The sequence below is a fragment of the Lissotriton helveticus genome, chromosome 11, assembly GCF_964261635.1.
Source record: "Lissotriton helveticus chromosome 11, aLisHel1.1, whole genome shotgun sequence".
Lineage (NCBI taxonomy): Eukaryota > Metazoa > Chordata > Amphibia > Caudata > Salamandridae > Lissotriton > Lissotriton helveticus.
The window spans coordinates 706,751,803-706,768,532 of NC_136072.1; the positions used below are offsets into that span (position 1 = coordinate 706,751,803).

The 16,730-nt window shown below is 42.0% G+C and overlaps 1 protein-coding gene across 1 annotated transcript in view; it reads right to left on the bottom strand.

The window, feature by feature from the left end:
* LOC144791796 (guanylate-binding protein 1-like) overlaps window positions 1–16,730 on the bottom strand; it is a 1,313,208-nt gene that overhangs the window by 179,154 nt on the left and 1,117,324 nt on the right. Inside the window, exon 16 of the mRNA XM_078666563.1 lies at window positions 1,556–1,655. Coding sequence (XP_078522689.1) covers window positions 1,556–1,655 — 100 coding nt within the window. The remainder of the gene's footprint in view (window positions 1–1,555; window positions 1,656–16,730) is intronic.

The following is a 16,730-nucleotide window of genomic DNA, read 5'->3' on the forward strand; positions in this document are numbered from 1 at the left end:
AGAAAACCTGAGAACCTTGGGGCATATTATCAAGGGGGTTTATCTCCGTTTTTTTGGCTTTAAAAGCCAAGAAAGCGGAGATAAAATTATCTCCCTATTACCTAGCCAGTTAGCGACAGCTAGTAGGAGATAGCGACCATCTTGGGCCCCACTTTGCATGTCAGTGATATTTATCACTAATGACATGCAAAGTGGGCGTGCCAAGATGTTAGCGACTGGAAACAGTTGCTAACATCGCTATCTCCTATTACCAACCCAAAAACTAACACCTGCCTTGAGCAGTTCTTAGCCATGTTATCCAATGGGAGGTGGATAACATGGCTAAGAGCATTAGCTCGGTAATGCATGAATATCGCATGAATGTGGCACTATGGAAGTAGTCTCTATGGTTCCAGGGATATTAGGTACCAGGGGACTGAATGGGAACGTGGTTGGTTAATCAAAGTTGCTCGGCTGTTTGTTTTGTTGGGGATTGTGTTGATGGATATGAGCCAAGATGCCCTCAAAATGCAGAGTGTATTATTTATACTGTTTTGTGTGGCATTTCAGTTTCGGAATCTCGTAATCACTGCTATGACATAGCAACAGTTGATAACAAAACTGGTTACCCACTGTTGTGAAATCATAAAGGCCTTCCATGCCAGGCAGACATGCATCCCCGAGAGCTTGTTAGCACAACTCTGCTGGTCTGCTTTGACTGAAAGCAAAAAGCACAGCTGCAGGAGAGTAAGGAAGGCAGGGAAGGGATGATGGTGCTAGTTGGTCAATGATTGAAGGTGTGTTTTTTAATCTTTGGGACAGGGATACATAACAGAGGCCATTTAATGTATGACTCCGTCAATACTCCTTTGCCACTGTGTGGCGGGTAAAAGCAGGGGGAAATGATTTGGGGGCCATAGAAAACATAAAATTACAGATGGGTAAACAATGAATTACTCAGATGTTTTTCACCTCGGGTTCTGAGTAACATCATAGACGAATCAAGCTTTGCTCTAGTTGTCTACTTGATGTCCCAATAATTTACTGTTACTCATTCATAATTCTAATTGTTATTAGCTCCAATCCATGTAGTGGATGCTGGCAGATACTGCACACCAGGTGTTGTTTATGTCATGTGGGTGTCCTTTACACAGCCTCACTAGTGCATGGATGTACAGTGGAAGACAGTTCTGGAATCTGCTGCCAGTATTGTTACTGGAGTATGTGTTTTGCAATATAGCGAGTCATTGGTAAGAAGATGGTGTGTTTAGCACATTACATGGTGATGCATATTTATGTGCCTTTTAACCTACAGTACAGTGATTGTGCAACAAGTACTTTGCTTTAAATCATTTGATAGTTCCTATGCTTGGGCGAGTAATATTCAAAGAAAAGGGCTACAAAATAATCGAATAGGAACAAGGTGTGCAGGCATTAGGCAGAATTCCTGAAGATCACACTTGATTTCAGCAGTTTGTACTGCATGGGATGAACTAGTACTTAAATAGAATCTGAAGTCATTGTTTGTTCTGCAGTGTTCACTGCAGTTGATATGATCAATAACATCACAACCTACCAGCAATTTCCTTCTTCTGCGAAAGGATGTGATCCAGCTTCAGAATGGACACTGCTACAGATTCTTGCTTCTGAAAATACTCCTGAAGAACTTCGTCTGCCTAGAAAAGAATACACAATTTATGCCGCACTGGACACCAGCAGTTTAAGGAGAGCATATGTTTGTATCAGTAGAGAAGGATAGACTTATCTACATTGTCATGATGGTCCTAGGCTCTCTCTATTGCAAATGAGAGTGTACCATGCCACCTCTAGGTAGGACCATATGCAGCTTTTCAAAGCCATAACAAACGTTGTATAAGATGTACACCATGAACACCTGGAGTGCAGAGAGATATAGATGCACAGTTGACCATGCTTTCAAAGTCATGATAAGAGGAGATTGAAGATTTGAGGGATTGGGGTGTGAGTGTTATTAATAGAAAAGAGCCTAATAGTAGTATTACTAGAGTGAACATAAAATTAACTAGTTTACTAGCACCTCTTTGCTCTCTTGTTCCTTATTTGTGCCAGTGGTTGCAGGTGGTGCTCACTGTCACCTTTGAGGACCGAAACTAATGTTTCGTCATTAGACATGGCAGAGACCAAAACAGCTAGCAGTAACAAAAGTAAAAAGCATTGGCATAGCCAATAGGTCTTGCCTTTGGGACCATATGTGCTTAGCCATGCAACAGTTGTTGTTGCACCAAGGATATTGTGCTGCATAACTAAATACTTATAAGGTCCACAAAGCGAGACCTATTGGCTATGCCAATGCTTGTTATAATTAGCAATGAAATTATGTCTGTAGAATACTTTTTATGTGGGTATGGTATCAGAGAAATAAAGTTTGCTTGATTGATTGACTGTGAACGTTTGGCTAGTAGAGTTTGCTGTAACATTTTATTAAACACCGCTGTCTCCACACAAGTACTGAACAGGCTTTTGCTATGGATTGACCTACAGGTCACAAAAACCTTAGAAGCTGCTCTGCTGCAACATAGTGAGCCTACACCTGAGCTTTTATGGTTAATAATTTCACATTTTCTGTTTGTAGAGACCATCATACATATATATATTTTTTCAGAGCTTTATATAGCACGAACTAGACCCGAGCCGGGTATCAGAGCGCTTTACATAGCACCAGTTACGTTACATGAGGACACACATTCTTTTTTAGGCACGGGGAGATTAAGTGATTTGCCCAGAATAACAGGAGGTTTTGGCGTCGTTACCGAGACTCGTACCCAGTTCTCCAAGTCCGAGGTCGAGCGCCCTAGCCGTTAGGCCAACTCCACTCTCCATTAAGTTGTGCTATGATTAAAATACTTATATTTTTTCAACAACAAAAAAACAAGCATTGGGATGGAAATTACATTATTGTACCTGCTGTGTGATTGTTCGAGTTCTGACTCACTAGTCCCACACTACCCCTCCTGAGACGCCTTTGACTGCTCTCCGTCACTACTCTGTGAGTCAAATGCAGAAGGGTTGTACTTTTTCCAGTTTTCTAATTTTCAGAGCTGTAGTACAATTCCTTCAGGAAACCAGTGGAAACCAAGCTCAACCACCACAGGTGGAGCCCACTAAGGGGAGAGGAGGTGTGGTGCAGCGGCCAGGGCGGCTGACTTCGGAGCCCGGGCTCACGGTCCGATCCTCAGCATCGGAGGCAGATCAGCCCATCATTATGTGACTCTGGGCAATAGCTCACTTAATCTACTCGGCGGACCCCCGCGCCTTGAGACCCTTACGGGTGATTAGTTTGTACTTTACAAATACCAGGTTAATATTATTATAATGCCCTGTCAACCTCTTGATGTCATGGTGTCTAGCATTCATTTTACTAAGAAAAGTCAGCGGAAAGAGGGAGTGAGATGCAAAGAAATGTTTCGGGATGAATTGTGTTTTGGACGGTGAGACAATGAAATCTCTGCATATGCTATTTGTGAATGACTGTACTGAGAGAATGCAAGTTTCCCTCTTAGCCACTGTGTGTCCATGTTTATATAATGTTGCAGGTATCTGTGATGGTATGCCAGAGATGTTTTAAAGCACAATCCATGAAGGTGTCTCAGCCGGAGGCAACTGAGGCCCATGCTGGGCTGAGTAGGAGCTCTCTCCCCCTTCCTCCGCGCACAGTGGTATGCCATTAGTTCACTCTCTGTCTGCTGAATCATGCTAATCCTCTGGTTTTTACATCATGTTCCTGTACATCTTCCCTGCAGGCTTCATTCTTCAAAGAATTTCATTGAGATCAGCATGCCATGCAGCTGTCCAAGTGACGAGCATCTGTCGCCATGATTAAAACTGAAACGAGCAGTGAAAGGCCTGGCCTCACCTCTCTGTGGAACAATACTTGTTTCTAATGAAGGACACTACACAATCTATTAAGTACAAAAAACACTTTTAGTCTTGAGAATAAAAAGTTTCTATAAAGCATGCATACACCGCTACCTGTTTTGGGGATTTTCGTTCAATGGCATCACTGTTTTTCTCTGCTTAACCTATACAGTATAAGGCCAATTTCCAAACTAAGATTCCAGGGCTGCATCATTTTAACATGCTTGGGGCTTTTTTTTTCTTTTTGGGGGTTTTATATAGCGCAAACTTGACCCGAAGGTATTGGGGCGCTTTACTTGAGCACCAGTTACATTACACAAGGACACATTCATTTTTGGTAGGCTTGAGGTAACCATTCTCGTAAGCAAACCAGGAAGCTGAGCAATTCTGTACACTTACTGATTTGTGAATAGGAATGCAATGTGAGATGAAGTGTATGTACTAATAGTCGAATTGCAAACCGTCCATTCCCATGAGGTTGCAAAACGACGTGCCCAATTAATTGCTTGCAAATGCCGGGATAGAGGCCTGCAGGGGATGGCAGACCTCTGTACCTGTATTTGCATTCTCAAAGGAGAATTATTTTTTTTTAAGTAGTGCCTGTACAGCTTTAAAACATAGGTAAATCAGTTTGGGAAAACATCAGGAGAAGCAGGCAGAGGTAACCTGGGCCAACACCTGATACCGCAAGACCGCTGACAGTTCACAAAGGGGAAAGGGGGGGTTCCCTTTGTTAATCTGTTACCACCCCGCCTTGGGGGTTGGTAAGTCGTCAATGAATTGTAGTCATAAGTCATTGATCTATTCTTTTCAGAATCTGAAATAGGTGGGTTATGCCCCTTTCATCCCCTCTCCTACATGCAATTTGGAAATGATCACAAAATGCCGTTTTACGATTCAGAAAGATTTTTCCAACATGTAAGAGGATTTATTTTGTACATTAGGAAAAGCCATTTTGCATTTGGAAACCCTGTGATTTTGCAGGTAGCCGGGTTTGCTGTTACAAAAGCGTTTTGTACATCAGGCCCTAGATTTCAAAATTGCACATGAAGAGCTATTCCCAGACGTTGTTATCGGTGTTTACAGAAAGAGTGTGGCACATTATATACATCGTAATTATTTGCCTTGGCCCTACTAAGCTGGGAAATTTGTTGTTTTCTTTTCTCCTTCATTTCTTGAAACAATAATTTTAGGCCTTCCGCATATTTTAAAGTAAGATTAAAATACTCCCCAAAAATGAAGAGCTAAGAAGGGACATGAAAAAGAAGTCAGTTGGACAAAAAGAACTACTTAAGTCCAGTTTTACAATGAATACAAACTTCAATCTGGAGCGGAGAGGTCGTTTTCGTTTGACACCACTCTCATTTCCATTAAAAGGAATTTTCACCACCTTATCCACAATCACCAATATTCCTGACTTCAGCCCTCCCACTTTATTTTGGATTATTGCCAGACAGGCTCACAAGTCCCAATCCTCATGACTCTCAGAAGAAAAGTGCCATTGTGAAGTACATGCAATAGCTTTGCTGGTGGAGGGCTTTATGTGGAGACAGCTGTTAATGGTTATCCCTACCCTGTGCCCACAAAATCTGAAGCGGGTGCTGGTGGCAGACACTCTCGGCCCGATCTCAGCCCGGCACTCCCCTCCTCACCCTGGTGGAGTTCAGCTGAAGATACGCGGACAATGACACCTCAAAGTTTAAAGTGTAGTGTTCATGTTGTTCCAATAAACGCTTCATCTAGTGAAGACAAAGGTCCTCGATTAATTGAAAAGAGGTCAAGACACGCAAAATAATCACAGGACTTAAAACCAGCGACTTGGAATATAACCCTGAGGAACAATATTTCATTAATTGCGCACAGTTTGACCCTGGAGATCGATACCACGAGCATTTGTTACACACACACACACAGGGGGGTGGAGTTGAAGTGCGGCCGGGCTGCTGGAAAAGAAGCCAAATGGCAACTGTGCACGATGGCAGCTGTGCAAGTCACAAGTACGTGATAGTAAGCTGGTGGCCTGCCTGCAAAGAGTTTTTACATACACATAAAGAGACACACTGCCCATGTCTTATTTAATTTTGTTTTCTTTCCAGTGGGAAGAGCTGTGCAGTCCTTCAGTAAAACGCGAACTCACTTCTTTTTTATTACATTTTTGTACTTTATGGACGTCCTAAAACAGAACAGCATATATGCCCCTAAGGTAAATAAATCCGGGGCTGCTGCCACAATGTATTCATTTTAAACTTCCTGTTCAATGCCTCAAATACGCCTTTCAAGGAATGCCCAGTTCACTGAGTAGGTTATTTTGCCTCACTCTTCTGCCCTTTGCCGCAGATTATTATCGGCCACTCTCAGCTGTACCAAAACATGCCGGCAACTGTGTGCTCTTGCCCAAAAACGGAAGCGCGCCGATGTTTATAACCATTTAACAGAAGGGAGGTGAAAGAACCCGAAGGGATGGGCGGCCCTGGGTTGCCCCAGGCTCCCTGGGTGATTGCGAGTCCCGGAATGGCCGGGGGCACAAGGGGCTCTTAGGGAGAGGTTCCGGAACCACCTAAACTGGCCTGACTGCTCCTGTTAAAGGTAAACCCTCTCTCTCTCGGCCCTGCCCTCAGTCGGGGAAGGAGCGAAGCCCTCGGTCTGTCGGAGCCGCTCCAAAGGCGCTTTCACCGGCCTATCCAGGTTCACAAGTATCGGTCAGTGCTTGGGGGATCACCGCCGACGGTGTGAAACTTCTCGGAGGCGGATTTCGATTATCTGCTAGAACCTTACCCCACAGATGTACGGACGGCACCTGTATGATCAGATCATCAGCAACTCTACCTTTCGGGTGAGCCTAATTCCTTGCGACCGCTATCGCATATACACTCATATACTTCTTATGTACTTTAGTTTGGGCCAAAATTGATTGGGCCAGCGCATGTCAGTGTGAGAAGAGAGTCGCTAAAGCAAGCACAAGCTATATGTGTTGTCAGGAGAGCGGCTCTGCGACACTTCACACACTGGCATACTCCGTTCTCAAGCGTTCACAGACACATACTCTTAACGCGCTGAAGACAGCTTGAACAAGTGCTCGCGTGGCAGCAGTGGGGAGGGGGTAGAGGGGGTGGCCTGCGCGATTCACTCGTGGGAACGATAATTGCTGCCAGATGGTGGCACGTGCTCCCGCGAGTGAATCTCCTGATGTGCACACGTTGCCAATGATGGCAATGGAACGTGTGCACGTGCGTGGCTGAAAAGCCAAAGCGACGGGAAAAGGTATTTTTGCCTTTCAGCGCATGTGCGCTGAGTAGGCAAGACCTAAAAAGGAGACAGGTAGGGAGACGTGAAAAAGAGAAAAATCATGATGAGAATGAACCTGCAAAAGAGATAAAGGAACAGAATGTTTAGAGGGGTGAAAGACAGAGGCATTATGTGGAATCAAGACTAGGAAGCCTTGGTATTCAGACACCTCTGGATTCGGCAGCAGCAGCCGTGCGCTACTAAGAACAAGCATTTGCAAAGCAATCGGTCTCGCCTGTTTGACAAATATATGTATTTAGCTATGCAGCACATAAGCCTGGATGCTGAACCATCTATTGTTCTTTAACATGAAGGGAAAGTAAGCACCAAACTGTGTGACACACCAGGTATGGGAACACATGGAGAGAAATGTTGCCTTTCAGCAGGAAATTGTATAGTCCAAAGCTCTGTTTTTAATACAAAATCAGGGCCTTCGGTGGTCATATCACTGAAAATACAAGATTTAAAAAAAATATTATTATCTACAGGTGCTTGTTGAAGACAAATTCTATGGAGTGGAATCTAGAGAATGCTAAAGTGACTATGGTATTTTACTGACCTCTGCAGATCGTTTTCTATCAAGAAAGGTAAATAGAGGCAGTTGCCAGAAAAATAAAAAAATAGAAAGTCTCTCAGTAGAAAGCAATTCTAGTATTTTACAGTCCTCTACGGGTCCTTTCCTATTAAGACAGTTAAATAGAGATAGTTGAACTGAAAAAAAGTCCCTCAGTGGAAGCAAATAAGTCCTAGGGCTGATCTCCAGAGTCCACAAAGTACATACACATATAAGTATATACACAAATATAAGAATATACTATAAGTATATACTAAGGTATATACAAGAGGTCTCGAATGCTCGACCTAAAAATAAACTGGGCCTTACCTCGTGTTGTGCCCCAAACAAGCAGGCAGCAACCAGGGGGCATTCCTCCTCAAACTGGCATCTCTGCATGACACTGTTCATGTGGTTTGAAAGCAGCTGACATGAGCAAAGTTCTGCATTTAGATTCCATCCTGTCAAGCGCATTGATCAAGTTAATTGGACTAGATATAGCGCGTGCCAATTTTAAAGTGCGGCTGTGAGTGAAGCAGGCATTATGTTAATAAATAAAAGTTTTGGCGGCTGTGCACAGTATAGGTATTGCATGGTATAGCCAATAGGTCTCGCCTTTGGGACCTAATAAGCATTTAGGTATGTAGCACATTATCTTATGTATTGTGTTGCTATGCATTAACAAATCAGCTAGGTGAAAAAAATGTGTCTTTCGGACATTCCTAAAACCTGAACTTTTTTTCTGTAGCTGTGGTAAGAGAATTGAATTTACTGATTTACTGCAGTATAGCAGAAGGCTATACAGAAGGCATGTGTTTTAAAGTGCCATCGAATTTCGCAGACGTGTAAATAAACTCTCTTTTCCAATTTCTTTCTCCTCCTTCTTTCATCCGCCTGCAATCATTAGTCATGTCATGGCCTGGGTAAGGCATGGCAATCACCCATTTTAAAGGAGTACCACTTTGGGTGGACCCAATTTCCAGCCGATTCGGGCTCTCTGAAGGTGAGCAACTCGCTTAGTAAAATGTCGACCAGCAGGAAAAATACCAGCTAAATCAGGATAGGATGCTATCAGAAGCATGGCTGCACAGTGCGTCTACACCAGTAGTTTCAAGTCCACAGGAGTTTTTGTTAAGGTTGCCTTCTGTGTGAGCAAACAGTGACTTGCATCAATTTTCCAGCTTGCCAATCCTGATCTCAGGTTGTAAAGGGGATTTTTTTTAATGCCTTGACAGCACTTGATCTGGGAAAATTAGTAATTATGCCACGTTAATTTTGGGAATTTCGCATTACACGGGTTACATGAAATTCCTGAAATTAAACCATTATGCCACACTGCATATTTAAGCACAGTGTGCAGAAAAACTTACAGTGAGTGCATGGAACAACACAAATGGTCACAATTTGAGATGTTACATGAAATTACTGAAATTAAACCATTATGCCACGCTGCATATTTACGCACAGTGTGCAGAAAAACTTACAGTGAGTGCATGGAACAACACAAATGGTCACAATTTGAGATGTTGCTGCTCCCCTCACTAGAAATTTGTGTCCGAAATTGATGCAGTGACTTATTTCCCACTAAAATATGGCATGGGCAGATTTGCACGTTCACATAATCATGCATATTTTTGCGCAATTTTCACAAAAGTAAGTTATGTAAATTTCACACACCCCTAGATACGACACTAAAATGACTTACTGAAAGTCTACTGTACACCTTAGTTAAAGTCATCAAGACTTATTTATGGAAGCATGATGCATCTATCTCTGTGCCAAAAGTTATTTGAAATGGAGAGCCATTACAATGGATTGTAACACTAAAAAACACAATAAAAGAGCACAAATAAATATGCTGCTTTTCAAGAAGCACCAAACAATTAGTAATCTTCACAAATTAAATCTCTCCAAGTCCTGCCTGCTGGAAACATTTCAGAAACTGAGAGGAAGAGAGCTCGATATTTTAGAACTCAGTAGGGGTCCAATCACGCACGGAAAACTGAAGTGCACTGCAGCCTACTCCGGATACAATTTTACTGGGTAGATTATCTGAACAGTAACATAGCATCGAGTGTTCCTGCACCCTGGAAGCCCGGGTGTGGGAACACTAGGCCATGTATAATTATGCAGAGTATTAATTGCATTGGGAATTCCGCTCTGCACTAGTGTTAACCGGGACCTTTTTGGGCGGACTTCCATCTTCCATGATGTCATAAAAGAAACAACCCCGCCACTGCAAATAATGTTCATTTGGGCAGTAAATTAGAATAATGTTCATTTGGGCAGTAAAAAAAGTGAGTACTTTGCTAGTGATCTATACCAATAACTCATTTACATTATTTGCAGTATAGACAAGCTCATTAATAGAGTGAAAACAAAAAAGGTAAATGACGGTCAATTTTGGATTGAATGCATATTTTCTGTTGTATTAGGCTTTTTTCCCCACAAATTCCTGAGCTGCCGCACTGACCTAGGACCGACTAAAGTGCTATTTAAGCTGTGAGGTAGTAGCTGCAGACAATTAGGTATTGCGTGGCTTTAATAAAGCAGGCCGTAAGTCAAAAGGAAATCCCTGGGGAATGCTCGTTTCCGCTTTCACACCACTTCATGCACACATAATTTGAATCTGTGTTGCCAAATGGCCGTGCTTAGAAAAATATTTCAATTTCCACAACCAGATTGGATCGTTTACAATCTATATTTTAATAAAAACATGTACAAAAATATACAAACACATCGATATCACATTTAAAAATTTCAGCACATTTCAGTTGTAAAAAACACCAATAAACAGACATTAGATCACAATATTTTCATCACAGTCAAAAGATTTTTCAAAAATTCAAAGATTAAAAAATATAGCACAGAACACATAAGAACATATATATACAACTCATATATAAAAATGAAAAAAGAATTAAACCTAATAATGTGTACCCCCTAGTTCAGTTGTGGCTACCAAATCTATTTGCCACTGTTTATCGTTGGATCCAAAGGCTTGCCAGACTATACCATCCATGAAAACAACAGTAACAGTAAGTCCTGTACATCAGTTGTTCACTGGGCCCTAGTTGGATTCTCAGTATTTACAGAAAATGCGTCGACGCGTTTCGGTGCAGAACAAATGATATAGTAGCACCTTCTTCAGGACTTCTTACATCGGGGTTTCTTACTTGACAAAATGGTGACAAGCACCCTCTCTGCAAATATATGAGGAGAAAGACAGGGTATCATTGACTTATAGTGAATGTCATCCATTTCTCATGCATCCGGGTTTATAATGTTACCAATGTCACTATGTACGTGAGATATCTCTCACATCCTTTCTGTTGCTGACATGGTTATTGAGATACAGATGTATTGAACAATCGGTAATAACTCATTGTGCAAATTTCGACCTATGTTTAGTTAGTTCTACATTTCATGTCTAATTTCCATTTCGCCCTTAGGGGCATTAATGGGCCCTCCGAATCCAATTCGATGTGGAAATTACTGTAGGGTCAAGTTTTGGGACTCATACATAACATTCTCATTCCATTCTCAACAGTTGTAAATCACTCTTACCCCATCTATGTTGAGGGAGGTCCAATTATAGGCATCCGTGAGGTTATTCTAGACGTCTTCACTGTTACGTCTCAGGATCCCCCCGGGGATTGTCTGGGGGCAGAAATGGATATGCGTCTATATACTGGTCTAGTGGTATCCAAGTCCACATTCACCCCAAACCTAGGGATGGTTGACAAAAATCTAGAAAATCTTCGAATCTGTTGTAAAGCTAGAGATAGGCAAACTAGTGGAAAAACAACACTTCCAGGAACATAACATTACTAGAGAACAACGCAATGCGATTAACTCCCTCTCCCAGGACAAAAGTATAACAATAAAACCTGCGGATAAGGGGGGGGGAGTAGTAGTTCTCGATACAGCCGACTATGATCGAAGAGTGATGGTCTTGCTGTCTAATGAATTACATTATTCGAGAGTATCGCAGACTAGACTAAACCAATTGAGAAAGGATGTAGAAACACTGCTACTTAAGACTCTAGAGAAAGGAGACATAACTGAAGATGAGTGGAAGTTCCTTAGCAATACGAATCCTAAAACCCCGGCCTTTTACGGACTACCAAAAGTCCACAAGAGCCTCGAGAATCCCCCCCTAAGACCAATAGTAGCATCAATCGACTCACTGCTAGAACCATTGAGTCAGTACGCGGACAGGTTCCTCAAACCTCTGGTGGAACAACAAAAATCATATATCCGCGATACTGCAGACATGATAGCCAAAGTAGAAGGAATGCATTTCGATGAATCTAATGAACTCATTGTGACTCTCGATGTAGAGTCACTCTACACCAATATACCCCAGAACGATACAATCAAAGCAGTTGAGAGTCTTTTAGAAGGAACAAACGTCGTAGGGGGCAACAAGGAGTTTATCGTGAAATGCGTTGCAATGGTCCTCCTCAACAACATCTTCCTGTTTAAGAAAGACTTGTACATTCAGAAGAAGGGGACCAGCATGGGCGCAACCTGTGCGCCGAGTCTGGCATGCATATATGTGAGTCTATTCGAGAATAAACATATATACAACGAAGTGAGCCCATACTATGAAAACATCCGTAACTGGGCACGCTTCATAGACGATATCTTTTTTATCTGGCAGGGTACCACAGAGTCCCTCCTTGAATTCCTGTCTTGGCTAAATCTAGGAGACCCAAACCTTAAGTTCACAGCAGCGTATAGTAGCTCTAACGTCAGCTTCCTAGATATCTGTATTAAAAGCCAAGAGAAACATCTGAAAGTAGAACTGTATAAGAAGGAATCAGACCGCAATACCATTTTGCACTACAATAGTTATCACCCTAGAGCCAAAAAGACTCAATCCCCTTCGGGGAATTTCTCCGGCTTAGAAGGAACTGCACGGATCTGGAGGACTTCTACAGACATGCGCAAGAAATGAAAACGAAATTCAGAGAAAGGGGCTACCCAAAAAAACTAATCGAACATTCTCTGAAACGAGCCCGTTTCTATGACAGAGACTGCTTACTTTCAAAGAAAGAGAAAAAGAAAACCCAGGACAAAATAGTAATGGTCAGCCAGTATTCAGCCATAGCAAACCAGGTCAAGAACATTATAAACCGTAATTGGAAAATCGTGAACAATGGACCGGATATTACCACACTTGAACGACCACTATATGCATACAGAAAGAATAAAAATCTGAGGTCCACCCTGGTACACACCTACAGGGATGACCAAGCAGAAAATCAGACCACCCTAAGTGGAACTAAAGCAGTAGGGAACCACAAGTGTGGTAACTGTTGTATATGTGACCTATGCATGGTTACGAAGAAGGTGGAACACAACGGTGTTTCACACGAAATCACCACCCTGAACAACTGTAGAACGAAAAATGTAATATATATGATCCTGTGCCCCTGCGACCAAGCTTACATAGGAGAGACAGGTAGAGAAATGAGACTAAGGGTAGGAGAACACAAGTCCGCTATAAAAAACAGCAAAGAAAATGCGCCATTAGTCAACCACTGGAAAGAGCAGGGACATAGCGAAAAAGATCTAAGATGGGTCATTCTGGAGAGAATAAAGGAACAGACCAGACAAGGCAACAGTACAACCAGAAGGAAACAACAAGAGCAGTGGTATATGGTTAAATTTAACACGATCAGAAGAGGCCTTAATTCTAGAGAGGAGTGGGAAGCACTGATCTGATCGAACAAAATAGAGGCAGGCACAGCAGATACAACAGGGTAGACTTATTAGATAACTCAGAAAAGATAGGCAACAGATAAGGATATCCCGTCTTCAGGTGGTACATATACCACCAGAATACGGAATATATTAAATTGGAGCGTAGGATAGAGTAACAGAGTCTAACAAAAAGACATACAAGTATAATATTGCCACATACGGGGTAAAATGAGTTGGTTAAACATACATGCTTGAGAAGATCTCTCTTGCCCAAATATATAATTTTTCATATACCAGATACCAATAGTGTTTCACTGGTAGGGGATAGATAGGTGATAAACAATAAACGGGTGGTGCTTCCTACCATCAAACCATAGAAGGAGTGTGAAACCTGAAATCCGTAGGTCATGAGCAAGTACCCAAACAAACCAGTTTGCCAAACGATCCAAAGAACATGTGTCATTAGAGAGGGCATAGGAGATCCGTCGTGCATAAACTTAAGGCGCACGCATAATAAAACATACATCCACGTCGGAAGGTCAAACAAAATAAATAAATACAAAAAAGATCGCAACATAAAAAGAATCAGCTGGTATTGTCCCCACTAAGGTTTTAATTAATCCTTGCAACATAACGAAGTGGACGAAGTAATATCTTAGTTGGCCGGTCGACTCGGTGTATGTATAACCGTGACGACCACTCCATTCCAAGATGGCGCCGTCGGTTACAGACTATTCGGTTCCGACATCAGGCCAAGGCGCCCCAGGTGTAATCAATCCACCCGAGTGTTGCCTCAGTATAAAAAAGAGGTCTCCGCCCGCTACACTTTAGAGAGTGCTGGAACGAGGCAGAGACGCGGCTAGACCAAAGACGAGGTAAGCGAGGTCCCCCGGGGTAGTCAGTCTTAAATTAGGTAATGATAAACGGGGAAACGCTGTACCTGAAGCCTATGTTAAGCTAAACCAGGCTCCGCAGTTAGTACGCTGGAGCGAGGTTTCTCAATGCACGGTCCTCAATATAACGGGGAAACGCTGTACTTTAACCTATGTAAAGCTAAACGTGGCTCCGCAGTTGGTGCGCTCGAGTGTGAGGTCCCACTGTGCTGTTTTTAAATATTAGCTCCTAGCCTCCCGTACCTTCCACTGAATAACTGTACATGGGGGCGAAGGTAATAGACAGTAACCTTGCTGATAAATAACGATAAAAGAAGTCTGCCTATTTAAAAAGAAGGAAGGAAGGGGCGGTAAAACATGAATAATCAGACCAAAACATTTGAGACTCCAGAAAACCTAAAAGTGAGGAATGAGTTAACGTGTAATTTCCGCTAAGCAATAACAAGAGAAAGAATGCGGAGAAGATAGACTCATATTATTACCAACAGGTATCTCGGTATTTATTTATTTATTCTAATAGAACATATCCAGTTTCCCTAAGGAGAGCACGAACGTTATGCCCGTCCAATGAGAGTTTTACACGTGTATAAGGTAAGATGGCCTAAAGCAAGTGCTAGACGTGATAACGCAGTTCCTTCCTTAACAGAGGACAGTTACAAACCTATACGTTTTTTTCCCTTATAGATACTTAGCAAACCTGTCTAATACAGCACAAGCATAGAAAAAGCGAATCCGATAGAAGTATCCCTGCACAGATAATAGAGGTAATTATCATAACGAGTAAAACCCTGCTGCTGAGACTAGATACCACTAGACCAGTATATAGACGCATATCCATTTCTGCCCCCAGACAATCCCCGGGGGGATCCTGAGACGTAACAGTGAAGACGTCTAGAATAACCTCACGGATGCCTATAATTGGACCTCCCTCAACATAGATGGGGTAAGAGTGATTTACAACTGTTGAGAATGGAATGAGAATGTTATGTATGAGTCCCAAAACTTGACCCTACAGTAATTTCCACATCGAATTGGATTCGGAGGGCCCATTAATGCCCCTAAGGGCGAAATGGAAATTAGACGTGAAATGTAGAACTAACTAAACATAGGTCGAAATTTGCACAATGAGTTATTACCGATTGTTCAATACATCTGTATCTCAATAACCATGTCAGCAACAGAAAGGATGTGAGAGATATCTCACGTACATAGTGACATTGGTAACATTATAAACCCGGATGCATGAGAAATGGATGACATTCACTATAAGTCAATGATACCCTGTCTTTCTCCTCATATATTTGCAGAGAGGGTGCTTGTCACCATTTTGTCAAGTAAGAAACCCCGATGTAAGAAGTCCTGAAGAAGGTGCTACTATATCATTTGTTCTGCACCGAAACGCGTCGACGCATTTTCTGTAAATACTGAGAATCCAACTAGGGCCCAGTGAACAACTGATGTACAGGACTTACTGTTACTGTTGTTTTCATGGATGGTATAGTCTGGCAAGCCTTTGGATCCAACGATAAACAGTGGCAAATAGATTTGGTAGCCACAACTGAACTAGGGGGTACACATTATTAGGTTTAATTCTTTTTTCATTTTTATATATGAGTTGTATATATATGTTCTTATGTGTTCTGTGCTATATTTTTTAATCTTTGAATTTTTGAAAAATCTTTTGACTGTGATGAAAATATTGTGATCTAATGTCTGTTTATTGGTGTTTTTTACAACTGAAATGTGCTGAAATTTTTAAATGTGATATCGATGTGTTTGTATATTTTTGTACATGTTTTTATTAAAATATAGATTGTAAACGATCCAATCTGGTTGTGGAAATTGAAATATTTTTCTAAGCACGGCCATTTGGCAACACAGATTCAAATTATGTGTGCATGAAGTGGTGTGAAAGCGGAAACGAGCATTCCCCAGGGATTTCCTTTTGACTTACGGTCTCTTGTACCCTGTTCCCTGGTGTCCAGTGGGGTACCCTCTCTCGAGATACCCTTTAATAAAGCAGGCGCCATGTTAATAAATGAAAGTTTTCGGTGGCTGTGCACATTATAGGCATAGTTCGGCTGTAAATAAAGAAAGCGGCAGTGAATAAAGAAAAGTATTCTGCGGCTGTGTACATTATAGGTATTGCGTGGCTGAGAATATTATAGGTATTGCGAGGCTGTGAATAAAGTGACGCAATGTTAATAAATGAAACTTTTCGGTGGCCCTGCACATTATAGGTATTGTGCGGCTGTGAATAAAGCGGGCAACCTGTTAATAAATAAAAGTATTCTGCTGCCATGTTCAATATAGGTCTTGCACTGCTATGAATAATGCGGGCGCCATGTTAATAAACAAGGAGTCCCTAAACATGACAACCAACAGCCACATCGCAATGAAACTGTAGTTGGTCG